Here is a 16,020-nt window from a genome sequence, read left to right as displayed (position 1 = left end):
CAAGGGACTCGGTTTAAAAAGATGAATGGAAGTGTGGAGGTCGTTTTGTGCCAACAAAAAAAGGGGGTTAAATATGTGTCAAAATAAATATATATATTTTCAGAGCTTTCAGACATGTCACGTCCTGACCATAGTAAGATGTGATTTTCTATGGTAGAGTAGGTCAGGGCGTGACAGGGGGTGTTTTGTGTTTTTATGTTTAAGTTCTAGTTTTTCTATTTCTACGCTTTTGGGGGGGGGGGGTTGATCTCCAATTGGAGGCAGCTGGTCCTCGTTGTCTCTAATTGGAGATCATTTTTAAGTAGGGGTTTTTCTTCCTGGGTTTTGTGGGTTATTATGTTTTGAGTAGTGTTTGTTTCTCTCAGCGTCACGGTTTGTTGTTTTGTCAATTCAGTTATTTATGTTTTGCAAAGTTTCACGGATTAAATAAAATGTGGAACTACAACCACGCTGCACTTTGGTCCGGTTCTTTCAACAGCCGTGACAAGACACTTCAAAACCTTATTCCTTATGATTTATTTTTTACTATCTGTTTTATCATTTATGAATGTGTTATTCACTGTGTTTCTATGGGATGAAGTAGTAATGGTCAAATTATATATTTTATCAAAAAATGTTTTATATTTTCTAGTATAGACCTACAGGGATCCTATGTTAGTTTAGAAGAACCTCCCCCCCTGGTCACACAATCATCAAATTCAGTTTTTCATCCCCAGTTTACCTTCACCAGTAGGTTCTTCATCTTGGTTCCTTGTTGAAGGAGCTGGACAGTTTCCTCTTTAAGGATTTTCTGCACAAACTCCACTGCGGCCTTGTTCTTCTGGGTGAGCAGGGCGGCCCACACTGCCCTGTAGAGCACAGTGCTGTCCTCGCTGGGCACACCACCGCTGGGATTATCAATCACCCCCACACGCACACCAGCACTGGCCCTCTGCACACACACACACACACACACAAGGTTAGAGAGCACTCAGACTAGTACTGATTTACTACACACTTCTATTTACAGAGTGGAGGTGTCGAGAAAGGGGTGAAAATGTTAATTTAATTAAAATAACCTTCAAGATTTATTCTCTTTTTTGTAAAGACAACACATTATCAGTTTAACTGCTGTAATGTTCATCCTTCTCTCATTGTCTGCACCATGAGAGCTTTCACATCTGCTCACAGCATTATGTCAAGCTTAAAGGCCCAGTGTAGTCAAAAACGTGATTTGCTTGTATTTTATAGACACTCACTGGACTGTTTATTAGGTACAGCCATCTAGTACCGGTCGGACCCCCCTTTGTTGCCAGAACAGCCTGAATTCTTCGGGGTGTGGATTCTACAAGGTTTCGGAAACGTTCCACAGGGATTTTGGTCCATGCTGACGCTACGACATCACACAGTTGCTACATATTGGGGTGGTTCATACATGCTGCAAACAGCCAGTTCATCTCATCCCGAAGATACTCTATTGGGTTTGGTCAGCAACAATGATCAGATACGCTGTGGCGTTCAATCGTTGCTAAATTGGTATCAAGGGACCTAACGTGTGCCAGGAGAACATTCCCCACACCAGTACACCCCCGCCACCAGCCTGTACCGTTGACACCAGGCAGGACGGGTCCGTGGACTCATGCTGTTTACGCCAAATCCTGACTGCATGACAACAGGAACTGGGATTCGTTGGACAAGGCAATGTTTTTCCACTCCTCAGTTGCAATAGCCCATCCATGACAAGGATCGACGAGTTGTGTGTTCTGAGATGCCGTTCTGCACCCCACTGTTGTACTGCGCCACTATTTTGTCTGTTTGTGGCCCGCCTGTTAGCTTACACGGTTCTTGCCATTCTCCTTCGATCTCTTTTATCAACAAACTCTTTTTGCCCACAGGACTGTCGCTGACTGGATATTTGTTTTTGTCGCACCATTCTCAGTAAACCTGAGACACTTTCATGTGTGAAAAGCCCAAGATTGCGGCCATTTCTGAGATACTGGATTCGGCGCGCCTGGCACAGATGATCAAACCACGTTCAATCGAACAGTAATTGAAATCCTTGATGCCTGTCTCACTGTCTGTAGGAGTGGATTAGTTAATAGACCAATAAGAGAGTTCCAAACCTCACTGCCAATAACAGCTCATTTCAGTTTTCCCTTTCCCACTGCCACACAGTCCTAGCAAAATTCTTGCTTGAGAAATTGCCGTTTGCTAAGAAGCTGTGTTTATTTTTGACCATTTTAATTGGAGAAAAAAAAAATCACAGTAAGGTACGTTTAACTTTGCCTATACAAAACATTTTGAGGACGTCCTTGAAATTACTGCAGGCAGGAGATTTATTGTGAGACTAGATGAGATTCTTCTAACTTGATAACATTCTTGTCTCTTGTTGACAAGGTATTGTCTGTCTCAGTAGAGAGCTCACAATAAATATACCTTCTTAAAAATAAGCTTCAATAGCTTGCAGTGCCCAGACTCTGCTAATAGTCTTTCTCTCCTTATCTGCAGTAAAGCGAGGTATAACCCTGGCTGTATTTTAAATCAACTATGGAATATTTATGTGGGTGTTAATCAGAGAATAACAACTGCAGCCTTTGTTTTTATTTCAGGCCAAGGTAAAATGTGTCCCACGTGAGTTTTAACATTTTCATTCCATCAAAGATTCTCCATGGCGGCTGGATAATAATTAAAGTCTAGGGGTATACCTACCTTGCTCGACTACATTAAAAGCTACATTTGCATTGGTGTGGTGCAGGGCACTGCAGTGTAATAAATGAGGATTCCGAAATCACACTGGCGTGACTGATTGGTAGTACTGAGCAAAAAGTCTGTTTTTGGTTTATTTTATTTGTAAATTATAATTAATACATAGCTTAATTCATAGCTCCAAACTTTGCCAGTGAAAAATATTTCCTTTGTGCCTTGTGTGGATAAGGGAAAGTAGAAGAGGTGCAGTAGAGCAGGGTTTCCCAAACTCAGTCCTGCCCCCCCAAAGTGCACGGGGTTTTTTTTGGGGGGGGGGGGGGGGGGCATGACAGAGTTTTGAAAACCCTGCAGTAAGTAGCATAGAGCAGCAGAATCTCACCAAGTGTTTCAGTGCGTTCAGCAGCAGTCTTCTCCCTGAGGCCTTTTCAAAATCCCCAACGATCCACACAGTCACTCCATTAATCCCATCCTCATCTGGAAATCAACATCAATTACTGTACAACGCAACGTTTCAAATACGGTGACATTTTTGAAAGCAGAAAAACTGCCATTGTCAAAAATCACTGAATCATTTCAAATGCTCAAATACACAGTGACTCAGCCAGTCTTGACAGAAAATATAAAGCAGGAAGAGATGAAAGTATTCCTGACAATTTTCTCAGTTTAAAAGAGGGATCGCAATCTTAAAGCTCCAGCTTGCTTATAAGGGAAAACAGCTAATCCCTTAAAAGGGTCTTGACACAGACCACCTACTGACAGTGGAGACGGGCAGTGAGAAGGGAAATTAAATCTGGCTCAAGTTATATGATCCAGAGAGAAGAGAGAGAGACAGTGAGAGAGAGGCACAGTCCTTGAGGAAAGCACACTAAATCAGAAGGAGATTGTGCCACCTGTCAGGGTTTACTGCTTCATTCCCCCCCAGTCGCCTTCCTCAGCCTCTCAGCCTCTCAGCTTCCCTGGGCAGATCCAGCTAGAGCCCCAGCCTGACTCTGAGCAGGGCTCCCCTGGCAGGATGCAGCAGAGTTGGGGCTGAGGCTGGACCACTGGCCTGAAGCCAAACTACTAACCAGGGCACAGTGCAATTAACTCAGACCAAGCACAGACGGCTCCCCTAAAGGGCAATTTTACACATCCCTGGATCCATACTAATATGTCGGTATATTATCCGAGTGTAAAGTGTGAAGATCCGACTAGTGAAATGAAATGTTTGACGAACAAACACTCCTCAGATGTTCCCGGTGTCGTTTAAGCTGCTCAGCTTTTTTTGAACAAATAGTTTATTTTGTTCAAGTATACGCAACCATACAACACTACAGTATTTACACTCAAGGGAGAAAAAAAGATAAAAATCAGGAGTGCCACAAAAGTATACCCTGCCTCTTACCATTTTTGGTGAAATAGTTCATTCTCTTTGCAATGACAGCAGTCTTGTCCTTGGAGTCCAGGTATGAGAACATGGTGGCGTCATCCCAGTCATCTACAACTGAAAGGAGAAAATGAAAAGTATTGTAAATTGTATGAAGACTGTATTGTCAACATACACATTAACAAAAGGGACAAGAATGTGGTATTTGTTACCTGGAGAGGCTGTGAGATCCAGATATGTCCTGTCAGTCCTGAGGATGAGAGGGTTGATGCGTGGTACCATATTGGCCTGGTCCATCAGATGGTCCACCACATCCGTCCCTTCAGTCAGCTGGCCCTGGTCATGTGAAGTGGGTAAATCACATTATTTACGTAACCTATTCAACCTAATCAGTTGACCTAGAAACAGTTCACATATTCAATAACAAACTAAGATCTGTTTCCACAAATAAATGGACACAAACGGACAATTTGATAATGACTACAATTCCCCCAACAGTTCTTACCATGTAGACAGCTCTCTGGAAGAAGTTGGTGGTGTCCATGATGCGCTGTAGGATGACAGTCTCCAGTTCATCTGGGTCCATCTCCTCAGCATTGAGTGGGACTCCGTTGAACAGAGCCAGAGGCAGAGGGCCCAAGCCACTCTTCTTGTAGAATACTGCCCCTGCCTGTTGTCCCCAACACAGACCAGCGCCAGGGTTAATGGACACTCAAGCTATTTGATTAAGTTCCTCGGCTTCAAGTACGCGCACACTCGTGAAGAAGCGCCCCCCCCCCTCAGGAAGTTGAAAGGTTTGGCATGGGCCCTAAAATCCTCAAAAGGTTCTACAGCTGCAGCATTGAGAGCATCTTGACTGACTGCATCACTGCCTGGTATGGCAACAGCACCGCCCTCGATCGCATGGTGCTACAGAGGGTGGTGCGGACAGCCCAGTACATCACTGGGGCCGAGCTCCCTGCCATCCAGGACCTCTATATCAGGCGGTGTGAAAGGAAGGCCCGGAAAAGCATTAAAGACTCCAGCCACCCACGCCATAGACTGTTCTCTCTGCTTCCTGTTTCATGAGTGATTTATGTATTATGAAGAAATCTTTATAGGAATGTAATCAAATTAATCTGGTATTTTGAAACTGTAAAATACTTTCTTATGGTTTACATTTGACAAGTACATTCACAATAGAAACATACTGTCCATTAATCACACCTTTCTTTTGTCATCATACTCGGAATCTTCCCCAAAGATCCTTGCAGCACTGGCTTTGGGAAACTTCTTCTTGAGATATGCAGACACTGTGTCAACAGACAATGCCTCGCCGATCTCCACTTTGTTGTACATCTGCAAGTGCACAAAACGTCAGTGAGACTTGACCGTCACCCTCCATTACATCAAAGGCACTGTCGATAACTTCCAGGCCTGCCTACATAGTCTGAAGCCTCAGGCAAACCCTTACTCGTCTAGTCCAATAATGTCTGAGACAGCAGCCCAACTGAGAGAGGGCACTATTATACAACTGAGAAACATCAAAAGAGACATGAGCTTGCAAAAGATTGTGCTTAAATAATTCCACAAGAAAGTGCTCGCTGGAAATGGAAAAGATTTACAAGCATGAGATACTCACAGAAACCATAGACATGAGAGCCTGTGATAAATCATACTCGTCGGCGATGTAATTCAGCAGCCGGAAAAATGCAACTCCAGCATCCGTAGATCCATCGACTTCGTCGTCAGTATTGACGACAAACACAAATCCGATCCTTAAAGGAGCAGAAAGATACATTGTTTCAATTTGCAGACAGAGTTTGAGTCACCATCTGGTGGAGTTGACAGGTGCAAAGAGAAACGGGTAGTTCTCTGCAACCTATAAAGTACCTGAGAGGAATCTTGTGTTTGTAGAAGAGCTCTGCCAGTTTCACCAGCTCAATGCTCTCTTCCTGAACTGGGTCCAGCAACAGCACCTGAAAACAACAGAACGTAAGACAGATGAACTTCTCAGCTAGATAAACATCCTTACAGAATCAGTTTACTTTGACATGTAGGTCTATTGTAGCGGAAATTCACATGACCACCATCTATTATACAGGACTTCCTCTCAAAGATGAAACAACTGTTCCAGTGGCTTTGTGTCACAACCCTTCCCAACTGTCCTTTCTCCTCTCCTCTCCTCCTGGGACCCACCAGGTTGAAAAAGTTGCGTCGTATCTGGCGGATCACTCCGGGGAACGTGGCTCTGAGGAGCTCCTGAACACCCGAGGGCCAGCTGCGGTACATGGAGTCTGTCTCGATGTCGTTAATCCACTGGGAAAGGCAAGAGGAAAGCTGGTTTAGTGTGGAAGGTTGTGAGAATTAGTTTTGTCTTAAACTGAGTTTAAGTGTCCCGAGGCCCAAATACATCAGAGTAATCAGCACAGTGAAAGCTTTGCGAGCGTAGCTGCATTTAATTAGAATTCAGTATTTTAATAATAAAATAAGTCACACTCGCATCAGCCAGAAATATTGCCAACCATAACTCAATACCATGCATAACAGCAACCTACAGTTTTAGTCTTGAAAACGATCAAATTAATTCAATGCTACTGCACTTCACCCCATACTCCCCAAGGGGCAGATGGTGCTATGTTTAAGCCATCTGAGTGAAAAGTGCATGGGAGGTTAGCTACATGTATAGACTCTAGTGTTAAGAGGTAGGGAAGCAAATGCCTACTGTAGCTTAATAATCCATTACAAGCCAAACTGGCACTAACATAACTCTCTCTCTCTCTCTCTCCCCTCAGAAGGCTGAGAAACCTCCCTGAGTAACAAAGAGCCACAATGGGATACCAACACTCCTGTACGTCTCTGCCCAGAGCAGACAACCCAAACAAAGGGTAACATTTTCTACTTGCCTCACTGAGAGAAAAGACAGACAGCAAACCTGATCGGAAGAAGACATTCTCTAGATGAAATGTCATGTTCATTTGTTGTTGTTTTCTTCAAGTTTTTTTCCATAATAAAATGGCAGAGGGGCCTCATATTAAAGTTTGCTAGTTATGTTTTTTATTTGATACAGTAGCTTTCCTTGGCTGGCTGCCAAGTGTATAATTGAGGTTTTGGCAGACTGGGACTAGTGCAATAGTCTGATGACTGATCCTCTAATCCACACCCCGATGCCAGCACTCAAGACAAAGCACCTGCAATGCTGATCTGGGCCAGGAGAAAGAAAGAAAAAAACAATCCCTTCCGCAGGACGGTGGTTGTTGGCACAGGTTCATCTCTCAGGGTGTTTTAACATATAGTCCTCTTTAAAATCATCGATCTCAGTCCTCTTTAAAGTGAACTGTGGGGTAAAAAAAAGAGCAAAAGAACTCGGTTCTCTTTGTATTCACACTGCCCTTGCCTTTGAATGAGGACTCTTTTGCCAGTTCACTTCACCTATTCTGTGGTCCGAGTACATTTTGCCTTCACATTGTTATGTTCAGGAAGGATCCAAGATCTTTGTCCAACATTCACTCAATGCACTCTGGGCTTTTTACAAAGTACAGGACAAGCCATTCCATCAGAACGTGTTATCGGACAGCTAGATATACAGTACCTAATTACATTTTGGACGCTAATAGATTTAGTTAAAAAAAATGAGACATACAGTAATAATTATAATTTGAAGATAATATTAACATGTAAATATTATTGGTAACAGAATAAATAGCAGAAGAATACTGTAGATTAAATAATGCTGTAATTTAAAATTGTACACCCAATGTAGGCTACTGGCCCTTTAAGAGCTACTTTTGATTTTGTGGTTAGTGCTTTCCAGGATCTTTGGGACGTCCCTACCCTAAATCCTAACCATACCCTGGAACCATAAACCTTAATCCTTACCTTAACCATTGTAAATGTCAACTTCAATGGGGTAAAGTCAGAGTTGGGACGTCCCAAGGTTCCAAGACAGCGAGGACCTTGGTTTTGTACCCTATATTTTGATTCTCACCAAATATGTTGTCTTCTCACACCTTTCAAACCCCACAAACGAATAAACAGCGTATAAAGCTTTCTTAGCTTATAGATCACATATTGCAAACAAATAATATGAACACCCTGACTCACCGTTATAGCTGGATGGCGGATGTCTAAGGCATAGTTTTCTTCCACTGGGTTCATGGGCAGTCTCAGTAGCTTGCTTAGGTTCTCTTCCTTAATGCCCAGGTTATGGAGGCCCTCCAGGATCTTGGCTTCTCCTCTGATAGTGTCCAAGATGCTACCAAAGACAGAGAATCAGAGAAATCACAGGTCAGCATTCATTTCCCCCGAGCAGGGGAGCTGTCTGTCGGCGGTGCACTAGGCTAGTTTTACTCCCGTAGCCCTGGATCACTGAGGTGTTGGCAGCCAGTGCTGAGGCTGGGGAGACCAGGGGGGAGAGAGAGCAGAGAGCAGGCAAGCTGACGGTTGATCCTCCCTGCTGAGTTGAGCTCCTACTGTACCTGAAGGGGTTGTGGACGTCCAGATCAATGTGAAGGCCGTTGATGAACAGGCCTCCATCTCCCGGATGGATCCCCATGGTCTCACTCAGCCGCTGGAACAGAGAGGATTCCCTGCTGTTAGTCTGATGCCAACCAAACCCTCATCCTCTCTATAGTATATGGCTGATATTACAATGTAGAAATAGATTGTAAGGGCTGTACGCTCTAAGATGCCAGTGGAAAGAATGTAAGAGCATTTACATGAATAGCCGTAAACAGATGATACGTCGAGACCTCACATTAGACAAACAAGTGCACAGTCTTAGGGACAAACTGCTCCTTTTGACATCCCACCTTTTGGTTCTCCTCAATTTCTCTTCTCATTTCTTGGTTCACAGACACTCTTGTCAGTGATCTGTGGGAACAGTAAAACATGTAGTCACCATCAGCTTTTTTCTCCCCATCGAGCAGTAAAACCCCCGTTTAATCTCGCAAATCTGTGGGCCCTCCGATGGCATATATCTACAGCCAACTCTCTGTAATCACGCGCCAGACCGCTGACTCAGCACTCCTGGTTTGTTGTTCATAACAGCCGTCTGAAACAAGTTGCACTCCAGGATCGGATTCAAGTCCACAAGCCGGGAGAACTTCTTCTTACTTCATTTCAAATAGGCTTATTTATTCCTACACTGTGCAAGGTTTTTTTGTTGTTGTTTTAAATAGAAAGAGTGTGAGGTGTATAGCTTTACCTGGCTTTGCTGGGGAAGTTCTGACTGAGGTCTCTCATAAGCTTCAGAGCATCAAACGTTGGTACAGACATGATCCTGGCCGCTGCCTGGAAGCTTAGATCTGCAGATGTTTTCATCAGAAGTTGAAATCATTTGAAGTTGAACCAGTTGATAACTTTTTCTTGGAAAGGTAGATCACCTTGGGATGCCTACAGTACTTGGTGAAAAATGGCCATGCATAAAAAAAAAAAAATGTTCATTTGTAATATATAGATTGAATCAAATATTGATTTCATTCAAATATTTGACTCAGACTGAGGCACTCCGTGAAACTTTGTGGACTGTGAAGTCGGTACACATATCATTAGCTCAATTTTTACATATTTCAAATAGTAGACCATTTTCCCTTTTTTAGGACATCATACCATTCTGTGTTGAACTGATTCGGCGTGAGGGTTATCGAAAGCTTGCTTAGTCCTGCCTATTTCCACTCCACTTACAATCAAAGTAATAGCACACGGTTAGAGCAACATGCGGCCAAGCCCGGCACAATGAACCTGTGCTTGACAGTCTCTACTGAACATAAACTGATTGCTTTACTAAGCTCAAGAGTAAAGTGCTATCATTTCCATTCCATTCATCAAACTGTCACCACGGTGATCCTCACAGTCACTAAGTGCCACACAGGCTAGCACACAACTAATGGGTATGGCCAGGGGGGTTTTCCTCAACAAGGGCTCAGACATTTTCCTGGTCAGATCGGGTGGTATACACTGAGTGTAGACAAACACAATGTATAATGGGGTCTGTAATCAAAAAGGTGTTGCATAAAACTTACTTGAGAAATAGAAGAAATCGTTTTCTGTCAACTATATACTTACTTTCAATGACAGCTGTGATGGCATCAAGTCTATTGTCAATAAACACAGTCAACTTAGTGTATGTAAACTTCTGACCCACTGGAATTGTGATACAATGAATTATAAGTGAAATAATCTGTCTGTAAACAATTGTTGGAAAAATTACTTGTGTCATGCACAAAGTAGATGTCCTAACCAACTTGCCAAAACTATACTTTGTTAACAAGAAATTTGTTGAGTGGTTGAAAAACGAGTTTTAATGACTCCAACCTAAGCGTATGTAAACTTCCGACTTCAACTGTATATAAATGTAATTCTGTATCCCCCCCACGGTATAAACGAATAACTCAATTTCATCTCCTTCCTATTGGCCAAAATGTATACAACAACACTGTCCATATCAGATTTGACATATCGTTTATGAGTTAGCCCCACACAATTATGGACGTTTGAGCCTGATGTCCTTTGTGGTAAGCTATTTCATGAATTGATATAATGTACCCAAGTGAGCAGCCACCTGAGGCAATTGATTAATGAATGGTTCATGCCTGATGCCCTGAAGGCTGCAAAGCCTAAACGTCTATGTATGCTATCCATGACAGAGTGAAAATAATAATTTAAAAAAAATGAAAAATGAAGTAAGCTTTATGTGACATCTTTTCAAGTGTGGACCCATTACACCTTTTGTTTGTCTGAATTCAAGGGTTTTACGCACCAGCCAAGCTTCAGGGAGAGCGCAATGGTCCCCTTCTGACCAAATATTAAGAGCATCATCCTAATATTGAGTCACACACTCTAATATTGAGTTGGTACACTCTAATATTGAGTTGGTACACTCTAATATTGAGTTGGTACACTCTAATATTGAGTTGGTACACTCTAATATTGAGTTGGTACACTCTAATATTGAGTCACACACTCTAATATTGAGTTGGTACACTCTAATATTGAGTTGGTACACTCTAATATTGAGTTGGTACACTCTAATATTGAGTTGGTACACTCTAATATTGAGTTGGAACACTCGAGGTATCTATTAGCTAGGGCCTTGAGTTTTTCCTAGTCAGGTCATGTGGTCAGGAAAAACTTGTAGCATAACTAATGGATGCTCAGTACCTTGAAGCTCCCACACTTTGAGAGGAGCCATGTCATTGGTGCTCTCTAACAGATGCTTCCGGAGCTCCTCTAGCTGCTCCTGGAGGTCTGGGTGGGAGTTTCTGGGATGGAACAAGACAGAAGGGGATACTAAGGTTCTAATATTATTATACAAATACATTGACTTACAAATACATTGACTTACAAATACATTAACTCACTTCAATTTCCCAAAGAAAAAGCCTTGGACTTCATCAATGTCATCCTCATCAGTGTTCACTGTTCCTTTATCTGTGGAAAAGCAGCAGAGTTGCCATTCATATTCTTCAATTGGCACCAGTTAAATATATATTTTAATACAGAATAGGCATGCACAAACAAACCTTTTACTTGTGTGTCATCCACAGCTTTGTACTCAGTGCTTTTTATGGCCAATTCAACACCATATCCAGACAACAGCATCTTTTGAGGCCTTGGCTCCTGTAGTGGAAATCAGCAATGAAATATAATCCTAACCATAAAAGCATCTGTTTTAATTCAATCTAAGAACCAATGGTACTGATGTGTGTTTGTGTAACCGATGTGAAATGGCTAGTTAGTTAGCGGTGGTGCGCGCTAATAGCGGTTCAATCGGTGACGTCACTCGCTCTGCGACCTTAAGTAGTTGTTCCCCTTGCGTTGCAAGGGGAGCTTTTGTGGCGCGATGGGTAACGATGCTTCGTGGGTGTCAGTTGTTTTCAGGGTGCAAGGGTCCCTGGTTCGAGCCCAGGTTGGGGCGAAGAGAGGGACGGAACATACACTGTTACATTTGTCATACTGACACCGAATAAGGGAGAAGCAAAACCCTTATTTAACACTTCAAGGCCTATAAGAAATCAGATTTTTTTCTTCATGAGCGGACCAATCAGTAGTGCATGCCAAAGGGCCTGGCATGTTAACTTCAACTCCACGACCCTGTGATTCTTCAGATTGTATTCACATCTTAGAGACACGAGGCGCTCTGAATGTGTAGTCTTTTACACCTACGCGGTAGCTCATGAACTCTGTGGTACATCTCTGAAAAGAACACATTAGTGCTGATTCTCACAGTGTCAGGCCATCCGTTACTCAGGCCCCAGCTAAACTTCCTATGGTTATCTGTATTCTCCTGCTGAACACTGGCAGCTAATGCAATCCATTTGTTGTACAGCCCTGATGACCTCGCCCTTTGTGGATGTTGTTCTTAAAGCTGCAATGGCCTTCCTGTCACCCACTCCATTCCATCTTCCCACAAAGCTCAAAGTTGGGACCAGTGTCCACAATGCACAGTGAAGCACAAGCCTGTTCTACATTAGCATGAACACTTCCAAGCTTCCAACAACACGCAATCTTACATCAGTCTAATATTGGACAAAACCAAATCAGATTTTCACATGTACAAGAGCACAGCCAAACATTATGAGTTATAGAAACTGAGGATCAAAAACACCATACAGTGGTCATTTAATAAATTACTGTTCAAAATAAGTGTGGTAAAGAACCCGGTTTTGAGGACAGTTGTTGCACCCCCTATAAAATCCCACTTCAATCCCTGGCTAAAGCACACCAATCTTTAAATACCGTTCAAAGCTGTTAAGGAAATCCAAAAAGCCTCACTACTCACAGCTACAAAGTGACGCAGCACATAGATGAGCTTGCCCTCCGCAGCCTTCTCAGCCAGCACCTTGTGGAAGGAGCCAAACTTTTTGGTGCCGATCTCAGCGTAAAGGATCACAACTGGGACATCTGTCTTATTGAGTCCAGGGTATCTGTGCTCATTCTTGTATAGATAAGGTTTTGGCCTGCAAACATGTAAAAAGAGAAGTTAGATTCCACCATTTACATACAAATCTATAATTTCTACTAATCAAACTTGAATAACATCATTTATTAACTGTTAATTATAAAATAACAGATTTGAATTTAATTTATTATAATTTATGTTGTTAGTTCACTCTTGCACTAGAGTGAGGTAGATCCTCTGAGGAGATGAGAATGAAGTGGTGTGTAGCTACCTGCCTGCAGCTGCCTTCAGGAGCTTCTTCAAATCCTTTGTGCTGCAGCCATGTTGGCCATGGACCGAAACAAAGGCAAGGCATGCCTCAGGCGGAGACTCATCACTGCCTATCTGTTGAGAGCAGAGGAGCGACACAATTAGGCTACAGCATTAGGGCTGTGGCGGTCATGATATTTTGTCAGCCGGTTGTCATGCAAAAGACTGCCGGTCTCACGGTAATTGACCGTTAATTAACATGAACACATTTAGCATCTCCAGGCCCGCACACATACAAGCCGCTGATGGGCGCCATTGGAACATCTACATTTAAAAAAGTATAATAAATCGATTTAATATATACCATCACAATAAATTCATTATTTATTTCAGTAAGGTCGAAAGAAACATGATATGAAGAAAATGTATTTCAGGAGAACAGAATATGAGTTGGCCTACTGTATGTTAGTTATATGGCTATGCTCCATGACGTAGGCTGTAGGCTCGTTCATTTAGCTGACAAGATATGCTTATAAGTCCCATGCCATTATTTTATATGGTTTAATTGTCACGGTTGTCGTCGGTGAAAGAGGACCAAAACGCAGCAGGTACGTGTATGCTCATCTTGAGAATTTAATAAGTACAAAATGAACACCAAAATAACAAACCAAGAAAAATAAACGAACTAACAACAACTAACAGTCTGGCCAAGCATAGGCTCAACACAGAACAATCACCCACAAATAACAACCACAAACACACCCTAATATATGGGACTCTCAATCAAAGGCAGATAGACAACACCTGCCTTCAACTGAGAGTCCCAACCCCAATCAACACAACATAGAAACACACTCACCAGACTAGACATAGAAATACATAAACATAGACTATAAACCAAAACCCCGGAAATACTAAATCAAACACCCTTTAACCAAACACACCACCCTGAACCACATAAAACAAATACCCTCTGTCACGTCCTGACCAAACTACAATACTAATTAACCCTTATACTGGCCAGGACGTGACATTAATAGTAAAAATAATATAATTGAACTTAGCTGATAATAAAATAATGGATATTTTTTCCATTATGGAGCAAGTGGCTATGTTGGGCGTAAAAGTGATAATTTGAAAACAGGTCCGACAGTGCATTCGGAAAGGATTCAGACCCCTTCCCTTCCACATTTTGTTACATTACAGCCTTATTCTAAAGTTGATTTAAAAAAAAAATCCCCTCATCAATCTACACACAATACCCCATAATGACAAATCGAAAACAGGTTTTTAGAAATGTTTCCAAATCTCTGGGACATGCTAACCTCTCTGTTGACGAGTCTACGATACGTAAAACACTAAACAAGAATGTTGTTCATGGGAGGACACCTCGGAAGAAGCCACTGCTGTCCAAACAAAACATTGCTGCACATCTAAAGTTCACAAAAGAGCACCTGGATGTTCCACAGCGCTACTGGCAAAATATTCTGTGGACAGATGAAACTACAGTTGAGTTGTTTGGAAGGAACACACACTATATGTGGAGAAAGAAATCAACATCAAAACCTCATCCCAACTGTAAAGTATGGTGGAGAAAGCATCATGATTTGGGGCTGCTTTCCTGCCACAGGGCCTGGACAGCTTGCTATCATCAACGGAAAAATCAATTCACAAGTTTATCAAGACATTTTGCAGGAGAATGTCAGGCTATCTGTCCACCAATTGAAGCTCAACAGAAGTTGGGTGATGCAACAGGACAACGACCCAAAACACAGAAGTAAATCAACAACAATGGCTTCAATAGAAGAAAATACACCTTCTGGAGTGGCCCAGTCAGAGTCCTGACCTCAACCCGATTGAGATGCTGTGGCATGACCTCGAGCGGTTCATACCAGACACCCCAAGAATATAGCTGAAATGAAACAGTTTTGTAAAGAGGTATGTTAAAAAAATTCTCCCTTTCCAGGTCTGATCCGCAACTACAGAAAACATTTGGTTGAGGTTATTGCTGCCAAAGGAGGGTCAACCAATTATTAAATCCAAGGTTCACATACTTTTTCCACCCTGTACTGTGAATGTTTACAAGGTGTGTTCAATAAAGACATGAACACGTGTAATTGTTTGTGTGTTATTAGTTTAAGCACACTGGGTTTGTCTACTGTTGTGACTTTTTGATGGCAAATGTATGCAGAAATCCAGGTGATTCCAAAGGGTTAACATAATTTTTATTGCCACTGTATGTATTTAGACCCATTGCTATGAGACTCAAAATTTAGCTCAGGTGCATCCTGTTTCAATTGGTCATCCTTGAGATATTTCTACAACTTGATTGGAGTCCACCTGTTGTAAATTCAATTGATTGGATATGATTTGGAAAGGCACACACCTGTCTATATAAGATCTAACAGTTGACAGTGCATGTCAGAGCAAAAACTGAAGGAATAGTCCATAGAGGTCCGAGACAGAACTGTGCCGAGGCAGGTCCCCAAGAACACAGTGGCCTCAATCATTCTTAAATGGAAGTTTGGAACCACCAAGACTCCTAGAGCTGGCCTCCCGGCCAAAATGAGAAATCGAGGGAGAAGGGCCTTGGTCTGGGAGGTGACCAAGAACCCGATGGTCACTCTGACAGAGCTCCAGAGCTCCGGAGAACCTTCCAGAAGGATAACCGTCTCTGGAGCACTCCATCAATCAGCCCTTTATGGTAGAATTGCCAGACAGAAGCCACTCCTCAGTAAAAGGCACATGACAGCACGCTTGGTGTTTTCCAAAAAGCACCTAAAGGACTCAGACCATGAGAAAAAAGATTATCTGGTCTGATGAAACCAAGATTAAACTC

The 16,020-nt window shown here is 42.4% G+C and overlaps 1 protein-coding gene across 3 annotated transcripts in view; it reads right to left on the bottom strand.

The window, feature by feature from the left end:
* Positions 1 to 16,020, bottom strand: part of uggt2 (UDP-glucose glycoprotein glucosyltransferase 2) — a 43,165-nt gene that overhangs the window by 23,705 nt on the left and 3,440 nt on the right. For all 3 annotated transcript variants that reach the window (XM_029711260.1, XM_029711261.1, XM_029711262.1), the window contains exons 5-22: positions 13,204 to 13,316; positions 12,813 to 12,990; positions 11,554 to 11,650; positions 11,392 to 11,461; positions 11,192 to 11,292; positions 9,237 to 9,336; positions 8,842 to 8,902; positions 8,509 to 8,600; positions 8,135 to 8,285; positions 6,230 to 6,349; positions 5,924 to 6,009; positions 5,673 to 5,808; positions 5,258 to 5,389; positions 4,557 to 4,721; positions 4,264 to 4,387; positions 4,070 to 4,168; positions 3,065 to 3,159; positions 722 to 931 (exon numbers count right to left, since the gene is read on the bottom strand). In XM_029711260.1, coding sequence (XP_029567120.1) covers positions 722 to 931; positions 3,065 to 3,159; positions 4,070 to 4,168; positions 4,264 to 4,387; positions 4,557 to 4,721; positions 5,258 to 5,389; positions 5,673 to 5,808; positions 5,924 to 6,009; positions 6,230 to 6,349; positions 8,135 to 8,285; positions 8,509 to 8,600; positions 8,842 to 8,902; positions 9,237 to 9,336; positions 11,192 to 11,292; positions 11,392 to 11,461; positions 11,554 to 11,650; positions 12,813 to 12,990; positions 13,204 to 13,316 — 2,130 coding nt within the window. The remainder of the gene's footprint in view (positions 1 to 721; positions 932 to 3,064; positions 3,160 to 4,069; positions 4,169 to 4,263; positions 4,388 to 4,556; positions 4,722 to 5,257; positions 5,390 to 5,672; positions 5,809 to 5,923; positions 6,010 to 6,229; positions 6,350 to 8,134; positions 8,286 to 8,508; positions 8,601 to 8,841; positions 8,903 to 9,236; positions 9,337 to 11,191; positions 11,293 to 11,391; positions 11,462 to 11,553; positions 11,651 to 12,812; positions 12,991 to 13,203; positions 13,317 to 16,020) is intronic.

Source organism: Salmo trutta, chromosome 24, assembly GCF_901001165.1.
Source record: "Salmo trutta chromosome 24, fSalTru1.1, whole genome shotgun sequence".
NCBI lineage: Eukaryota > Metazoa > Chordata > Actinopteri > Salmoniformes > Salmonidae > Salmo > Salmo trutta.
Note: the sequence above shows the minus strand (reverse complement) of the source record. Positions and strands in the feature narration are given on the sequence as shown.